The sequence below is a fragment of the Ciona robusta genome, chromosome 10, assembly GCF_009617815.1.
Source record: "Ciona robusta chromosome 10, ASM961781v2".
NCBI lineage: Eukaryota > Metazoa > Chordata > Ascidiacea > Phlebobranchia > Cionidae > Ciona > Ciona robusta.
In genome coordinates, this window is record NC_143244.1 from 1858756 (window position 1) to 1875013 (window position 16258).

At 39.9% G+C, this 16258-nt stretch overlaps 1 protein-coding gene across 2 annotated transcripts; it reads left to right on the forward strand.

The window, feature by feature from the left end:
- Window positions 1-242: 242 nt before the first annotated feature.
- LOC149729439 (uncharacterized) lies at window positions 243-16192 on the forward strand. 2 transcript variants are annotated; one of them, XM_089887007.1, is made up of 11 exons: window positions 243-464; window positions 1785-1927; window positions 4188-4353; window positions 4793-4940; window positions 5348-5462; window positions 10488-10714; window positions 13195-13420; window positions 13876-14132; window positions 14310-14595; window positions 14925-15212; window positions 15589-16192. In XM_089887007.1, the coding sequence occupies exons 2-11, from the start codon at window positions 1882-1884 to the stop codon at window positions 15705-15707; spliced, it is 1878 nt and encodes a 625-aa protein (XP_089743133.1). In that variant the 5' UTR covers window positions 243-464; window positions 1785-1881; the 3' UTR covers window positions 15708-16192. The 2 variants fall into 2 exon arrangements, with proteins under 2 accessions (XP_089743133.1, XP_089743134.1); XM_089887008.1 differs by lacking the exons at window positions 243-464; window positions 1785-1927 and adding an exon at window positions 3666-3838.
- Window positions 16193-16258: the final 66 nt, after the last annotated feature.

Below are 16258 nucleotides of genomic sequence, written 5' to 3' on the forward strand. Positions count from 1 at the left end.
ATCGGCCCGTGGCAACGTTTAGCCCAACACGTTTATTACCGTCGTCCATTTTTGAAAAGCGAAGGCCGATCCGAAATCGTGCAGAGTTGCAATCCTGCACGCGAATTCACCTAATTATGTCGCTCGCCGTTAATCAAGCGTGGTTAGGGATAGAGAAAAAGATAGACTGGTGATATAGAGTGGCTATGACGACGAGCAAAGCGAGGCAACGGCAACTCAGACGAGCTCGGTAGTCTGGCGAGTCGCTGCTTTTTTCGGAGCTCGACCGCCGCGTCGTAATATCTTGCTCGACGACGCATCAAAACCAAGGCAATCTTATTGGCGTGTAGTGGTGGACGGAAACGGTCAGCGTCGTCCAGCCATTCGTTATCGAATCGATTTTGGGCCAGAAAGCAAGTTTATGTAAAACCATGATATAGATGGGACTTAGAGTATTAAGGCATTCATCGGGGAGGCATTTTTAGGTGATTGGTTTTGATTTAAAGTCGAGTTATGATCCAAAGTATGATTACAAAACTAAAGGTTGAACTGAGCTGAAGCACCTTTATCGTCGTAACTTAAAAGAGATAAGCGGAGGGGACGCTGGAAAATTCAGTTTAAAATTAGATGAAGTTAAAGATAAGAAAAGAGGATTCGCTACGCCGTGGGTTTTTGCTTATTTTAAGGCATCGAGCTTGAAAAATTTATACAGTGCACCGTATAGTCAAGCCAAAGTTGCGTTACAGAAAAACTACATTGTTTAGCTTTGATCGGCCGGCAGCGTCCTTGCTGTTTGTTTGTTGATTTAAGCATTTGTGAGAATCTGTTGCGCCATTTTGAAATATAACAACCTTAACGAAAATTTATTCTAAAAGAATTGTCAAAAATATTTTGCCTGGTAGTTTATCTCTTACAAAACTACAAGCATCGATAATTACTTAAACTTTTCATAAAATACGCCGCAATATTTTCCAATCACAAAATTAGCTCCTTAATAAATATAAGGGTTATAGCTTTTATAACTCTATATAAACCAGAGCGTTATATTACTCGTTATACATATTGCTGTAAACTTCTGATAAATTCCAATTTTTCTGTCCTCCCGCTAAAACATGTTGTTCAATCTAAGCGTCACTTTTTCCTATCCGTTCTTTCAATGAGACCCGTGCCTGTAATTCGATATAGACGGTGGTTTTACTAAGACAGCATGACAGATAACTGATATTCTGGTTGGAGTTAGCGGCGAGAAAACTGTAGATGTCGGTTTTTAATGGCTTTTTGCGGAAGATAATTTCTAAATCACAGGGTAGTTAAAAATACTTAACTTACATAAGGGGTTTCTGCACAGTTTAGGAATAGGGCCAATAATTACACAATTATGTGAACTTGTAGGATATTTTAAACTGTACTACATTCGTAGATGCGCCTAAATCAAGTATAAAAAAACAAAATTGAAAAATTTACAGTCGTTTTGCGTTAAATACTTATTTTAAAAAACGCCAGGTGAGCGTTGCATGCGGACGCCATTTTAATTTTACCTTTCAGATATCTCATGCACTTAGCTTATTTTTCGTTTAAAATCAATTATTTTTAACCGATTACGGTTTAATGTACTACGGTATTAATATATTTATTATTGTTATGTGGTATACAGTATAGTAGCATTTTTGTCAAAAATGAAATAAATTCAGTCGCGTTTTAGATGTGTTTGAAATGTTGTAAATTTTATTTATATGTTTGAGAAAAAAGAGTGTAATTAAGAGATGGAATTCGTTTTATTTTTGAACGCTTTCATTATTTTGCAGGCCCCAAATTGCTTTACAATTGCAATAAATCTTTTAAGAGAGAAAGAATAAATTATTGTTGTAAAGTAGTCTGACTTCTGAACACAACCCAACAAACATGATGCATCCAGGGTCTAATTTCCGACCAGCTTTTCCGTTGGAAGGTAATAGTGTGTGCCTTATATGCGTATTGGTATTACTCATCAAACTAAATTGCCAAATTCTAGGGATCCACACTGTATATGTACAAGTACCTTACAAAATGTGTGGCTGTAGTACTTTTACCATGTTGAATTCTTATGTCACTCTATTTTTATTTAAATACGATTAATTATATTTTTGTAACAGATAACACTGTTTTTTTGGTTTACATAAATGATTACAATTTTTGAGCTTGATATAGCATAGAAGTTTTGTGTACAAATTTAGGCAAAGCAATATGAAAATTACACCCAACTAAACTGCTTATATTATCATCTCAAGCTCAACTGGACAGCTTGAATAATTTATTGAGTGTCAAACGGTTGCATCAAATAATCCTCGCGTCAAGAAAACCAGTTGCTGTTTATATACAGCTTATAGTTTTCCCGATTTTGTAAACTTTTCCCAATCCCCAAAGGACCGACATAAGCCTCGTGTATAAAGCCACCACGAATCGAGACTCTATTATTGATCAAATTAAATCAGCGTAGAAAAGGCGTCGCTAACTTAGCAAGTCGATAAAACACTTGCTACCAATGCATTATTTATAAAAAGGTATCGAACCCAGTTTATAGACTTGCGGTTTAACCAGTAAGCTACGATCGACCGGTTCTTATCGACTACTGATGTTAATCAAACTGTAAACCGAAGCCCTCTCTTCACTAGTTAGCTTAAACCGCCTTGAAATTGATCTAATGAAATAACTACTTTGTTAAACTTTCGCTTTAAAATTGCCCAAACCTGATTTTAAGTTTCAGTGTTATTTCTGTAGGATTTAAAATGAATTGGGTAATGAAAGTAAGTTTTATAGCAAGTGTGAAGTTTAAAAATTAAACTCTTGTCCGAATCAAGTTATCACGCCTCGGAATCCGATTAACGGAGAATTACGCTTTGTCTAATCGTACAAATCCTACACACGAATAACTTGCTGGTCAAGTTGCTGACCCGTGTTCGCGGCTGGTGCATAATTACACAGCAACTCGTGTTCCCACGAGCAAATTTAGCCATCAATGCGTCGAAGTGGTGTGAAAATGCAATCCGCAATCGAAGGTCATTAAGTTGTGATTATGATTTTGTTTTAATGATCGCATGCTCGCTGCCGAGCGCAGTCGGAACGAACGACAATGAGTGTTTAATTATGCCCAGTATTGTCCCGGGCGTATCGCAACAATGGCTAGCATCCAGACCTTACCGTCTCGCATGTAGTGCACGGACGATGTTGAAAATAATAGGGAACGTGTCTATGCAGTTTCGACGGCCGCGTGGGAAAACAGATCACAAAAGATTGGCACAAGAGACTCCGGTTCGCCGGAAGATCGGCATTACACCTGTTATCAGACGTTCGCAATGAATTTTTAACTTCGTATCTTATTCTACTTAAGCTATCCAATGCAGCATCAAATTCAACCGAAAAGCTTGAATTTTAAAGCAGCATATTCTGAAAAATATCGATTTAAAAAAAATATCGAGATATAAATTCATATCGAATGTTGGTATAATAAATAACACGGAACATAAAACGACTTCTCGCCTTTCTGTTTACTTTTCGAGGTGTGTAATACGCTGACAACTTTGACGCTTTCGGCAAAAATATTTGCCCGCGAATGTAAACAAATCGCTCTGACCATTGTCCTTCCTTGCAACGAAAACGCAACAGTGACGCATTCTGTCGCAACGCTGCCTTGAATTGGTCACCTGTGTTTACAAGCATGATGGCAGCTGGTATAAGCGGTGTGATAATCGGGAAGTTTTAATAGGATTTACCTGCGATGCGGTATCGTAGATGACAGGACGCCGCCCACACAACGTGTCCGTGTATTGGATTCTCGCCAATCGTTGTTGCGGGGATGGCATGGGAAAATAAACCGCATTGCGTGTGTATATCGAGCATATATTATGCCTTATAATAGTTTATAGGGGTTTGCTGGAAAATTAAGTGTCTTTTTTATATTTCATGCTATGTTATACATAATGTAATAAAAATACTTATTGTGTCCATATTTTGAAATGGCACACATTGCTGCATGTTGCTTTTTCGCTAATATATACCATTACGTTCATTATATTAATTTTAATAAAGTCTGTAATATAATATTAATATATTATTAACTTTTATTCGTCTTTTAAATTACAGTAGCGAAGATTTAAAAACAATTAAAACAAAAAATACATAAAATAGCGACAAAACGACAATCGTTAAAACGCATTGATTCTATTTTTCAGGTCAAGGGCGAGTAAACCAACTCGGTGGCATGTTCATAAACGGTCGCCCTCTTCCCAGTCATGTACGACATAAGATAGTGGAGATGGCAGCTCATGGTGTGCGACCATGTGTCATAAGTCGACAGCTGAGGGTCTCACATGGATGTGTCAGTAAAATTTTATGCAGGTATTTAGATAAGCTGGGCTTATGTGTGTTGTGTCTTGCTACTTGTCAAGATGTTTTGATTTTATAATTTTAACAAGATAAGTCTGCGTTGTAACTGTTATACATCACTTTTGTTGTATTTTTTATCAAACAAAAATGCTTTGCCTCCATTTTGTATTTAGCGGTTTAATTTAATCAGACGAAAAGTACTTTAAATACCGCAACGCTTTTTGTAAAATTTAACTTCCGAAACTACAGTAAATAATAACTCATACCATTTGAATAGCAAAACAAGCAAAATATAATTTGTATATCTGAATTGCAAATATACCAGACTTATCACTCTATTGCTAATTAACACTTGCAACCATAAAACGAAGAATTCTATGTTGCACAATTTCACATCCAACATTGTAACGTTTAAACAAACATATTTAAACTGACATTCATTCACCCTAAGATACCAAGAAACAGGATCAATTAAACCGGGAGCAATCGGTGGCAGTAAACCAAAAGTAGCCACCGCAGATGTCGATAATAAAATAGAAGAATACAAAAAAGAAAATCCGGGAATCTTTAGCTGGGAAATCAGAGAACGACTTATCAAGGTAGTTTTATTCAACTTAAATGTTTAGCATTATTTTCTGTTTGCATTTTGAGCCTTTTGGTATATTCTGTCATCGTATACGGGGAAATGAATTGTGGTGATTTAGTTTAATTTATTCATCATTTTTTTAAGTATACTGCCTTTACAATTGGTTGTTATTTGTTCTAACACAAAAGTTTAAATTCCACTTATTTGCTAAAACCAAAGGATGCGGTTTGCATCTACACATTGTGCATTAATTTTACTTTTTTTAATTTATGCATAATGTATACGCCAATTATTCTTTTTGCAATTTAGAACCCTCATTAACACTATTACCAATAACTTTAAATATACAGGACAATATTTCACATTGAGTACAATGTTAAGTTCTGTGAATTAATTTTACTTTATGTCTGCTATTTATAGGAAGGTATATGTGATCGAAGTAACGTCCCTTCGGTCAGTTCTATTAGTCGAACTCTGCGTGCAAAAGGTTGTGACGTCGAAAACGAATCAGAATCCAGCGCAAGACTCGATCCAGGTGATTATCGATTGAATATAAATCTTAAATGTGATTTTTGTGGACCCATTTGAACCGATATTGCAGATCATTGGGTTTTCGCATTGAAAGTGATGTTAGCTTACTTTTTTACCGTCTGACATCCTTGAAGATGGTTTTAATATTAAACCTAAACATATAGGAGATAAAAAATGTATTATACCGTGTGGACTGCCATGTATTTACTGACCAAAAACCCGTATTTTACGCACCTACATTAGCTTACAAGTTGCCTAATTAGCTATAAACCACTTTGCTTTCGTTAATTTCGGCTTGTCACTCCACGGTGGCTCATCCCCGCCTAATCAGGAAGATTATTGGCGCACCACAAAGACAAAATCATAACGACATATTGCGCGCTGCGACAAATCTCGGGCGCGCTGGAAAAAGGGACAAAATACTCATCGCGATCTGAAGCTTTCTCCCTTGCGAGCTGGGGACTAATATGCACGAACTTTTGTTCGCGTTATTAAGACACGACGTCGTACAGAATGACACTAGGACTCCCGCGGGTTCTCGCTCCGAGCCGAGCAACGATAATGAATCCCCCCGCCTTCAGGGAGGGAAGGGGCTGTTAGGCTGGCAACAACGACCGCTTGCTTACGCTCGCCAAAACTATATTAGTTCCCGCTCGTGTTTGGCCTTAAGGTTAGAGGTCGAGGTTAGAATTCACACTCCCCGCAGTGCAAGGGCGCTGATGATGTTTTGGTCGCTTTCCAAAGAGTTGTATCTTGTCTTAAGATTTGCCACGTTGTGTGACCAATGTTTTCGACCCTAAATGACTGACAATTCTGTTTTTCCCGGTCGGGCCTTTAAATGTCTAGAGCTTTTAATATATCAGGTGTGAAATTTTTCAAAAGTTTTCAGAGCATTTTAACATGTCGCAAAATTGGTCACTTCCTGTGACTGTATAATGTCGCCGACCCCAAATGACTGACATTTATAATCTAACCGGTTGTGATAATTTAAATAGTTAAATCGAACAGGTGAATAAACATCATCGCAATTGAAACTGTTGCTTCTATGCAGCAAATACCTTGCCGAAATAAATAAGCGCCAACTGGCAGGGAAATTGCCCCACTACCGTGTTTGCACAGTCACTATAAGCCGCTTAAAGTGTCAAATGAAAACACACCCGCAGCCCTGGTAGAAAGAAAGTCCCCATAATTTCACTGTCCTAACCACACTACTTAGTAGTGGTCCACGGGAATAGACGAATTTGGTAATTTACGTGACCGAGCCTATACTGGAACGTGTATATCTCCGATTCTATTTACACAGTGAGCATAAAATTGCTTAACATCGAATCAGACCGGGTGCCTTTGAACCTGGTCTAAGAAAATCATTTGCATTCAAATGTGGTTTATTGCCTTTAATTGCGTTATCAACTTGTATACAACTCCTTGACGAGCTTAATTTCCCGAAAACTTTACTTCGCATTGGTAATCTCGAATTGAAATGCAGCATTTCGACCAGATATTATCGGATATCAATTAATTTCGTTTCCACGGAGACAATTAGCCGTTGCTGCTTGGTTGTTTTTGCGGCTGAGCGTTCGGTACAGCATATGGGAGCGGTTTAGGGACCGCCTCACGGTCAATTTTACGCCGCTGTTCCGCCCCTCCTGTCGCTGTAGCTCGCCAGCGGCATAGCCTGTCTCTTCACCGCCTTTTCTGTTCATTAAATTTCCACCGTTAATTCGCTGCCGCTAAATGGCCCGTCGACGTTCGCCTAATAGACAAACCTGACCGTGATAGTGAAACATGCTGTTATGCTTTAAGATGAGGCTGCGATAATGGCTGTAATTTAAATCATCAACCGGAGCTTTTAGAGCCGTGCAAAGCAACACATTAACGAAGTATATTATACCACCGTTATCAGCAAGTGAAACTAAACCTAGTAAAAATGGCGCTTTGACTAAATGTCAATCATCCGTGTCAAATGTAAGTTATTAAGTGACAATAAATGCGGGAAAAGATACTTTGTATCTTCATTAACTGCAATGATTAAGTGGAACGGCTACGAAAATTGGCAAGCGTATTTCACACACAGTCTAAACGTCCAGCAGGGCAGGTGTATTTAACATTCGCCGCCGGCAATTCCCGCCATTTTGTTGGACACCTGGACAATAGAAAAATGACCAACCCTTAACACCTATACAGCGTGTACTCGGAAACTGGTGGATGTTCACATGCTTTAAATCGCCGGGTTGGTTTTCTAAGTATGTGCGCTACGGAAGCCGGGGAAAACTGGATAAATTAAAGCTAAAGGACACCGCTGCGCTAACACTAAAGCTGGAGTTAAGTGTCGATTTGAGGCATTAAAATAGACGCATAAGGGTCGGAACAATATAGGATTTGAGTCCTGATCGGGATTTAGGCGTTCACTTTAGCCCAAAACAGATGTCGCCGATTAGGAACTGTTACCAGCGTGATGTCGTGTCGAACACAATGCCTTCAAAGCAACAGTACCAACGCTTAAGTGTCAGCAGCGCCCAAATAAAGCGACAAATTGACATAGCGGAGGCGCTATGCCTTAACCAAGTCACAAAGTACGAAAACCCTTCCCGCCTACTGTGCTACAACAGTTTCTGGAATTTCGACTGCTGGTTATTATTGGTCGGTCTTCTTCCTGTGTTACGTAACAATACCTCATTCATCGAGGGCCACCCGATTGGAATATCAAAATGACGTCATCACTGTACAGTCACTTTAACAGTCTAACACGATAATAACCGAATAAATCGGTTATGTTCATCCGCCTGCCCTGCCCTGTCCCATCCCTTCACCGTGTTGGGTTGCGTTAATTCTTTGATACTTGTACGAGTGTCGCAAATTCTCAACACAATTATTTTGTTTGATTATTAATAATAGAGAAAATATAAAAAAAGGTTGTTTGTAGTAAATTACGTTGCGATAAAATTGCCATATTTTAATTCTTCTTGCTCGTTACGTTTGGTAGTAAACGAAAAATATTTTTAGAATTATATAACGATTATAACCGCATCCTCGCAACTCAGTATAGCTTTGTTAGTTATTAAAAAAAAGATTAGGAAAATTGAAATATTATGTGCCAAGGGTATCCAACCTGCAGCCACCGTACTTTGTATTTTGTAAGTTTTGGAATTCATAGGCCAGATGTTGGCGCATTACTTCACTATGTTTTTTTCATTGGAATTTGCAAACTGTTTCTTGTCCTTTTATACCCTATAATAGTATTTTAGCAAATAGATTTCTCATCACGTTTAAATAGGTTTGTGTTCAAAAGTCATTGGAAGCAGCAGTGCCTAATACACGATACAGGTAGATCTGTATCGTGGGTTCAAAAACATTCAAAACACATTAAATATTATATTTGGTGATATGCTTAAACTACCGCAGGAGTCAAATTTTCGGATTACCTTCAATAAGTCGATGTTTTTTAGTTTAAAAAGTTTGAAATACCACTTGATGATTGGGAATAGCATACCTGTACGCAGGTAGATAAAAATCGATGTTTTAAATATTCAAAAAACACATTATGCGTTTTAATGTTGGACTTGGAACTACCACAGTGTTCCGGCTTAACTTTTACTAAGCTACATAAGACGGAAGTTTTTGCGATAACATTTTTACAAATACACTAAAACTGTTCCCTAAATAAAGCAGCGATCGTAGCTAAAGATAGAACTCGATATGTAGATTCGGTGGTTAAAAAAGCAAAAAACTCGAACCCGCAGTTTGAGTTTAAATCACCCAAACTATAAATGCAGCAGCATACTTTAGATAGGAAAACTCGTTTATACGTTTTAATGCTAGAGGGGTGTACTTTTGGTCAACGGGTGTGATTTTTCTGCTGTCTATGTGATCATACCTTTGATTATCTGCAACGGGGTACTCAAGTGCTTATTAGGTTCATCTGCAATCTAGAAATGGTGCACCGGAGCGGTTGGGACGGTTATGTTGCGCAACCGCCTAATCTTATTAATGTCTATATTTGGAATGTGATTACCCATTATGAATTAAAAACAGAAACAGACGAGAATTTGAATTGTTCGTTTTGGCATTCTTTGAAATGCCTTTTCCGCCTACCAAGTCACGACAATTTTTTCACATTCCGAAACAATGCTGTTTTTTTGTAACAAGCGACTGATTTCCAGATTGCAGCTTTGCTAAATTAAGTTTTAAACAGCAATGGAGGGTTTTGATGTTTAAATGCATTTTCGCGTCTTCTGGGTTAAAAGTGACAAGGCAATGTTGTATTTACCGTATGCCGTCATATTGGTGTTGTTGTCAATACTCGGATATTCTATTTACCCCTTTCATTGTACTTACGACATTTCAGTCAAGTGCCTCGGGCTAGCAGAAAACGGCCGACGTTTCAAACATTTCAGCCAATTTCAGGGGCAGATCGTTGTTACTATACCTCCGCACCGATGACTAGAAAGATCTATTCCGCCTAAAGCTTTTGTCAATGACCTCCATGCGCGTTTTCGTCATTCATTCCTAGACCGCTGTACTTATTATGTCACAAAGTTGCGGGTACGAAGTAGATTCGCCATGGCGTTTTAAACCAGTCATTTTCCGCGGATTAGCGCCCGTTTCGTCAATTGAAGTGACACTAATAGACACGAGATATGAAGTGTATGGGCTTTTTAATGTCTGATCGACTATGGCGGTCTTTAAAAATAAAAATACACGAAATTATTTATTCAAAGTAAACGGTTGACCTTGGTTGATACAAGCCTAAAATTACTTTAAAAAACATGCATTAAAGGATATGCGGTTAAAACGTGGATAGTCTGTTCAGTTTTGATACAAACATGACAACCTATTGAAACTAATCATTGAAGGATAAATTTTCCACATTTTGTGTTTTTAGGTTTAGCAGTCATGCTATTGTTGTTCACGTTTTACTCAAACAGTTTTTAATGCGTATTTCGTCTACGTTTCTTAATTCGAAGAGATAAATAACAAATTCTGATATCAAAAATGATACAAATGAAAATAATATTATGTTTTTTTTCAGGTAACCGCTCTTCTTCTTCCGGAGGAGAACCGAACGAAGTCGGAGGATCCGACAGTGAGTCAGAGCCAGATCTTCCTCTTAAAAGGAAGCAAAGAAGAAGTAGGACGACTTTTAGCGCGGAGCAGCTGGACGAGCTAGAGAGATGCTTTGAAAGAACTCATTATCCTGATATTTATACAAGGGAAGAACTTGCTCAAAGAACAAGACTAACTGAGGCTCGAGTTCAGGTTAGCGAGTGTTTTTCTTTAATTTACGCGATGGTGTATATTTTTAGGTTATATGAATACTGTATTCGTATTAATGAATCCATTCGTATTAATGTCTAAATACAAGTTAGGGGCGGAGATATAACTTGTCAATGTAACGAATTGAATCGACAAACGCATTCCATATTTTATTGACGTTTTGTCAAGTTGCTCATTTGGAGATCATATTAATGAAAATGTGGGCTGACAATGGTAAAACGGCAAAAGGTAAACCGCTATATCTGATATATACAACGTATCAATTAAACTCGTTGCCGATACCCCAGCATTGTCTGAAAAGCTGGAATTATCTGCGAACGCCAATCGCGGCTAAAATTCGGGTGTAGGTGAGAATTTGGTCGTCCATCTTAATTTCCGAGATTATAAACGACGTTCGGTGCCCAGGGGTTCAATAAGTTGTGACACCGGCTCGCTTTGTAATCAAGCGCTTATGACACCGTAGAGACCAGCACCGGTAACTGTAGCCAATAGGTCAACGGAACCAGGCATTTGTGCCTTGTTAGGCTTCCTATATAGCTACGGAGTGTCACTTGTTTCGCTGAAAACGAAGCGACGGGTATATTAATGGTGTGAAATAGTTAACAGAATCGCATCGCCCGCGCCTGAGGTCGAATTCTGCCATCCATTATTTTCGCACATGATCAGTCTTCGTAAGCGTCCTTTCCGCGGGGATAACGTCCATAATAACAATAAATAAACCGACGGCACAAAAGCGCTCGTCGCACCTGACGCGACCGATTACAGTCGGCTGGAGCTTGCTGCCGGAAAATAACTTAGTTTTGTGTAAATAGTAAACGAACCCCTACGGCCCAAATACGTTTAAGCAAACTGTTACAAATTTTGCAACATTTTTTTAAACAAAATAGGCAATTTTGCAATTGGCAATTGGATTTCGCATAAATTTCGTGACCACCTAATGTGTATGTTTTGAAATCAAAACTAAACACTTAATGTGGTTTTCAAATGGACAGACTGTGTACTCTGTTTTTTTGGCACCATTTTTCGTGAAGTTTTTTTGTAGCAGGGCTATGCAGTACGAATATATGCGCCCAAGCTTACGCAACGCAATTCATCATCGTCTAACGGCTAGTTAAATTAAGAAAGTCGGTGAGCGGAGCGGTTACGATCTGAAAACGGTAAACAAAAACAAAGACGGTTGAGAGAAAGTGAACAACGGTAACACAGAGTGAAGAACGCAGTTTTGCAATCAACTTAGTTACCGCTTGCCTTATTGCATGCCACAACGATAAGGAACGAAATAAACAAGCACAAGACGAAAGTCGTGCTGTCTTACCTCGCCAGTCGATCAAATGAGACATTATCTCCCGCTGGCTGTGTGGTTGAAGACTTTATACATGCAGCATTCACCGCAGCATCAGCCGTTGTACCTCTGCCAGTCTCAGAGTCGCTCAAAGCGTTGTTTATTACTTTAAGCGATCGGATTTAGCGGCTGATGACAAGACGATAACCTTCAAGTGACTGACCAGTTCGATTACAGTCATATCGTACCGTCTAAACTGTATCACCGCCGCGGTTTAACGCGGGGTTGTGCGGTATTCTAGTTTTGACAATAAACACGACCAGCAGAGACAAGCACTTAAAGCGGAGCCCTTCTCCCCCTCGAGCTTCGTATATAGTCAACAACGTCGGCAAAGTTCAGAACCCCGTACCCAAGCGGGCACCATGTAACGTAAATAGATGCACCGTAGTCATAATGGCGCTTCGATCAACTAGTTTGATATGACATCGGTGATTCTCGTAGCTGCCTACGCTGCGGCGCTTACATTCTTTGATTCAAAGGTTTATTTTGCGTTTGCCTCGCTGACAAACAGTGGGCTTTCAATCGTTTTCAAGTTCATTCCTAACACATGAGCAACCCTCTGACGCCAGTTTATCACCTCCCGCTTTAACCAATCAAATCGCGGAAGTAGGGTCACGTGGGTCGTGAGGTAGATCCGTCATGTTCAATGCTCGAAAACCGGGAAAAGCGATTTTCCAGTTTGCTACTTACTGCCACCATAAAGCTGTGATATTGACCGATCGGCCTGCCAATTTGCGCTCAGCTGGTGAAGCGATGAGGTCACCGGTTTAGCCATTTTGTTTCGCGCTTCCAGCTGTATTAACACCACCCCCTCCCCGCCTTTGGGCTGTTGTGTTATACATTTATAAAGATAAGTATACCGACTACGGGTGGGCACGGGCTAAGTAACCCGAGCCATGGTTAGAACAGGTGGTCGGAAGAGGTCGTTAGTCATCCACCGGTCTCAGTGCGTAGGCAAAATTATGGCGATCTCAAAGCCGATCTTTTGTTACACTTTCATTCAGAGAGATAATTCATGACGGACGAGAGTCGCCTCCCGTGTTGAGTAGTCGACAATGACAAATTACCTTCAAACTGTATCTTCAGTAAAAACAGTTGGTGTAAAATCCTTTTTCATCAGGTGTGGTTCAGCAACAGACGGGCAAGATGGCGGAAGCAAATGGCGGCTCAACAATTCCATGGCATTCCAGCCCATCACCCCCACCACCTATCACCCCACCTCGGGTACCCACACACAATGCCCGGGTCAGTGGGCCAAGCTGCACATAACTATATGTTGCAGACAAGTGGGGCACATCATGTACAGAGCATGCATGAAAGCTTTGCACATACGGCGTCTTCTCATGGTAAGCTTTAACTCTTAACATAAACGAACAGCATTCTCTTTGTGTAAATACCAGTGTCGCTTAAACCATAAGTTCCCTCTAATCTATAAAGAGTTCAGAAAATCCGCTTCAAAAGTATGATAAAGTCAACTTACATCATTATAATAAAAATGCTATCTATATATTATATATGTGTGAGGCCATGAAACCGAGAGTAAAGCCCGAGTTGGCTCATTCTCCCCCGAATGTACCAGAATATTTCTATTAAATTATTACCAATTTTTTAGTCTTTATGTTTCTTTTTTTCGCAATATTTTTAGTAAACGGTTTCCAACCTAGTGGTCCCTTATGGATTGTCTAAAACTGCCAGACATGCAACACCCATGGTATATTGACTGCCCCGCGAAGATAAATTAGTAAACTTCAATTTATTATTCAAATCTTCTGTACCAAAATAACCACTCCCCGACTTACAGATCACGGTTCCTCTCTCCATCGCCCCCATGCGTCTGTACTTACGTCACCAGTTCACCACGCGTCACAAGCCATTAGATACGACACCACAGATCCACTTAATCAAAGTGCAGCCGCTGCTTATGGTTTAATGGGAGCATCAGCTGCAGCAGCGGCCGCAGCAGCTCGCTATAGTCAGTATCCATCGGCCGCTGCTTTCGGCGACGCTTACCCGATACATTATCACCACCACTCAACGTCCCCACCTAGCGGTAGCTCGGTAAGTGATCAAAACTGCAAATAATACTAAGCAAAATTGGAAGATTACTTTCCATAGCCTTGAAATAAAAAAAATCATTTCAGAGGCACGCCCGTTGGCCTGTTACCCTAATTGACTATTATATATGTATATCCCCAAATAGAAGTTTCAATATTTTATATTAATTTTTTTTTTTAGATTTTCGGTTTTCCGTCACACACCCGACAAACTGCAACAAACCCAGTCGAGCTCACCACCGGGAACCCCCATTCCGGCCCCAACTCTTCACCCATCGATGTGGGTTCACCCGGAGAAGCGGGGAATCACCCCCTGCACCAGCAACACTTTGTTTTAGCACAGAGTGCACGAAGAGCCCACCAAGCAAGCAATCAACGCAATCACCACAACCAACACCACAGCGGGGAAACTACCACCGCACCTTCAACGTCACCAGCATCAAATGGAGATGGACACCCAACAACTGGTAAGTTCTGAATAATGAATAAATGAACTTTATCTATCCTCGCGTGGTAGCAGCAAGGTCGTTTCAACACGGGTCCTATGTCATACACCTCGACTGCTTACGAGTTGCACCGTTTGTAACTTTAAAAAAAATGCTTGCTATCAAAGGCGAACTATTTTATAGATTGGTGTAAACTGCAAATTGTAAATGATCCATGTTTTATTTTTTATTGTCTAACTTGGTAATTAGCAAAAAAATGTAAGAACCATAACATCCGTTTTATAACTGTCGTTGTTCATTTATTTATTTAGTTATTTATTCAGTCAATTTAACTCTACCATACTTTACAGGAATTGAATCGCAATCGCGAGCATATTCAGTACTAGCAGGTCAACAACACCACAACACTGACTTGCATAGCTCAACCTCCGTAGCGGGCCAGCAATCGACAGCTATGCTCTCTTCGAGCGTCGACCACTCAAGCAATGTATTCGCTGGACAGGAGAGGGGTGCGCCGTCATCTCGAGCCGGATACGGTGTTGGCCCATCAGGATTTGCAACTGGTGAAGTACTACCAACATCAAGTGCTGCTTCACATCAATCTTACGCATCATGTCAATACTCACCGTACGGACAAGGTGAATATACGTGTTCTAATCTACGTGGGTGACGTCTTGCAGTCTGTCACGGCATGGAACCTGAGACTTGGGCCAAAATTGCCAATTATTAAATGGCTGACGTTGTAGAATAATCATACAGTAGGGTGAGAAAGACAGGACACCTTTAACACATGATATCCTAATAGTTCTATGGGAGTCGTGAGAATATGTTTTTTATAGTTTCCTCAATGTTCTTTGTTTGCTATCAAATAGGACAAGAAAATAGATTGTAAGGTGTCTCAACTTCCCCTACCCTACTATATACACATACTATTGTACTTTCTTTTGTACTAAACTGTTTGGCAAATTTGGAATCCAACTTATATTGTTTGTAATGACGATTTCTTTGTTTCAGCCAGTGGTGATTATGGAAGTGCCGGAATAGCTGCTCTACGCATGAAATCCCGGGAACACAGCGCTTCAATTGGACTTATCCCTGTCGGCGGAGGACCGAGCGTTCAGCATGCATATTGACCGTATGCGAAACAACAGCAGCATGAAGAATATTACAGACCACCAACTCACTTACGTTGGTGAGTGTGTCAGAGACTGTGTGGAGTGACACAAACATGCTGCCACGTTCTCGCGTTTCGATTTGTCGTATTTGACGTATATTAGTTCTACCTTGGCCGTAGTAGGCTCTGAGTGTTGCGTACTGCCTTTTGTTTTTGTACCTTTTATTTGATTTGCCAAATGTGTATTTGCGGACCCGTTTATGGAACACTAGCCGTAAATTACGTTTCTGTAACTTTGTCATTTCTGCAACAGCCTGACTGTTAGCAACATTATGATATTTGCTGTTAACCTTTTGCCAAACGCCATTATCGTGGCGGGGTTGACTTTGCTTATATTTGTGTTTGCCACGCTAACATTCAAAAGTTATTCTCGTTTTAATGACCGCCGTTGTCTTGTAGTGCAGCTTGTATAAACACTAGACAATAAATGGTTTAATGAACCCACACTCTGTGTACGTTTGTGCTTGTAGAAAAGCGTGCAAGTAATAGAAAATTATACAGCACTTGCAA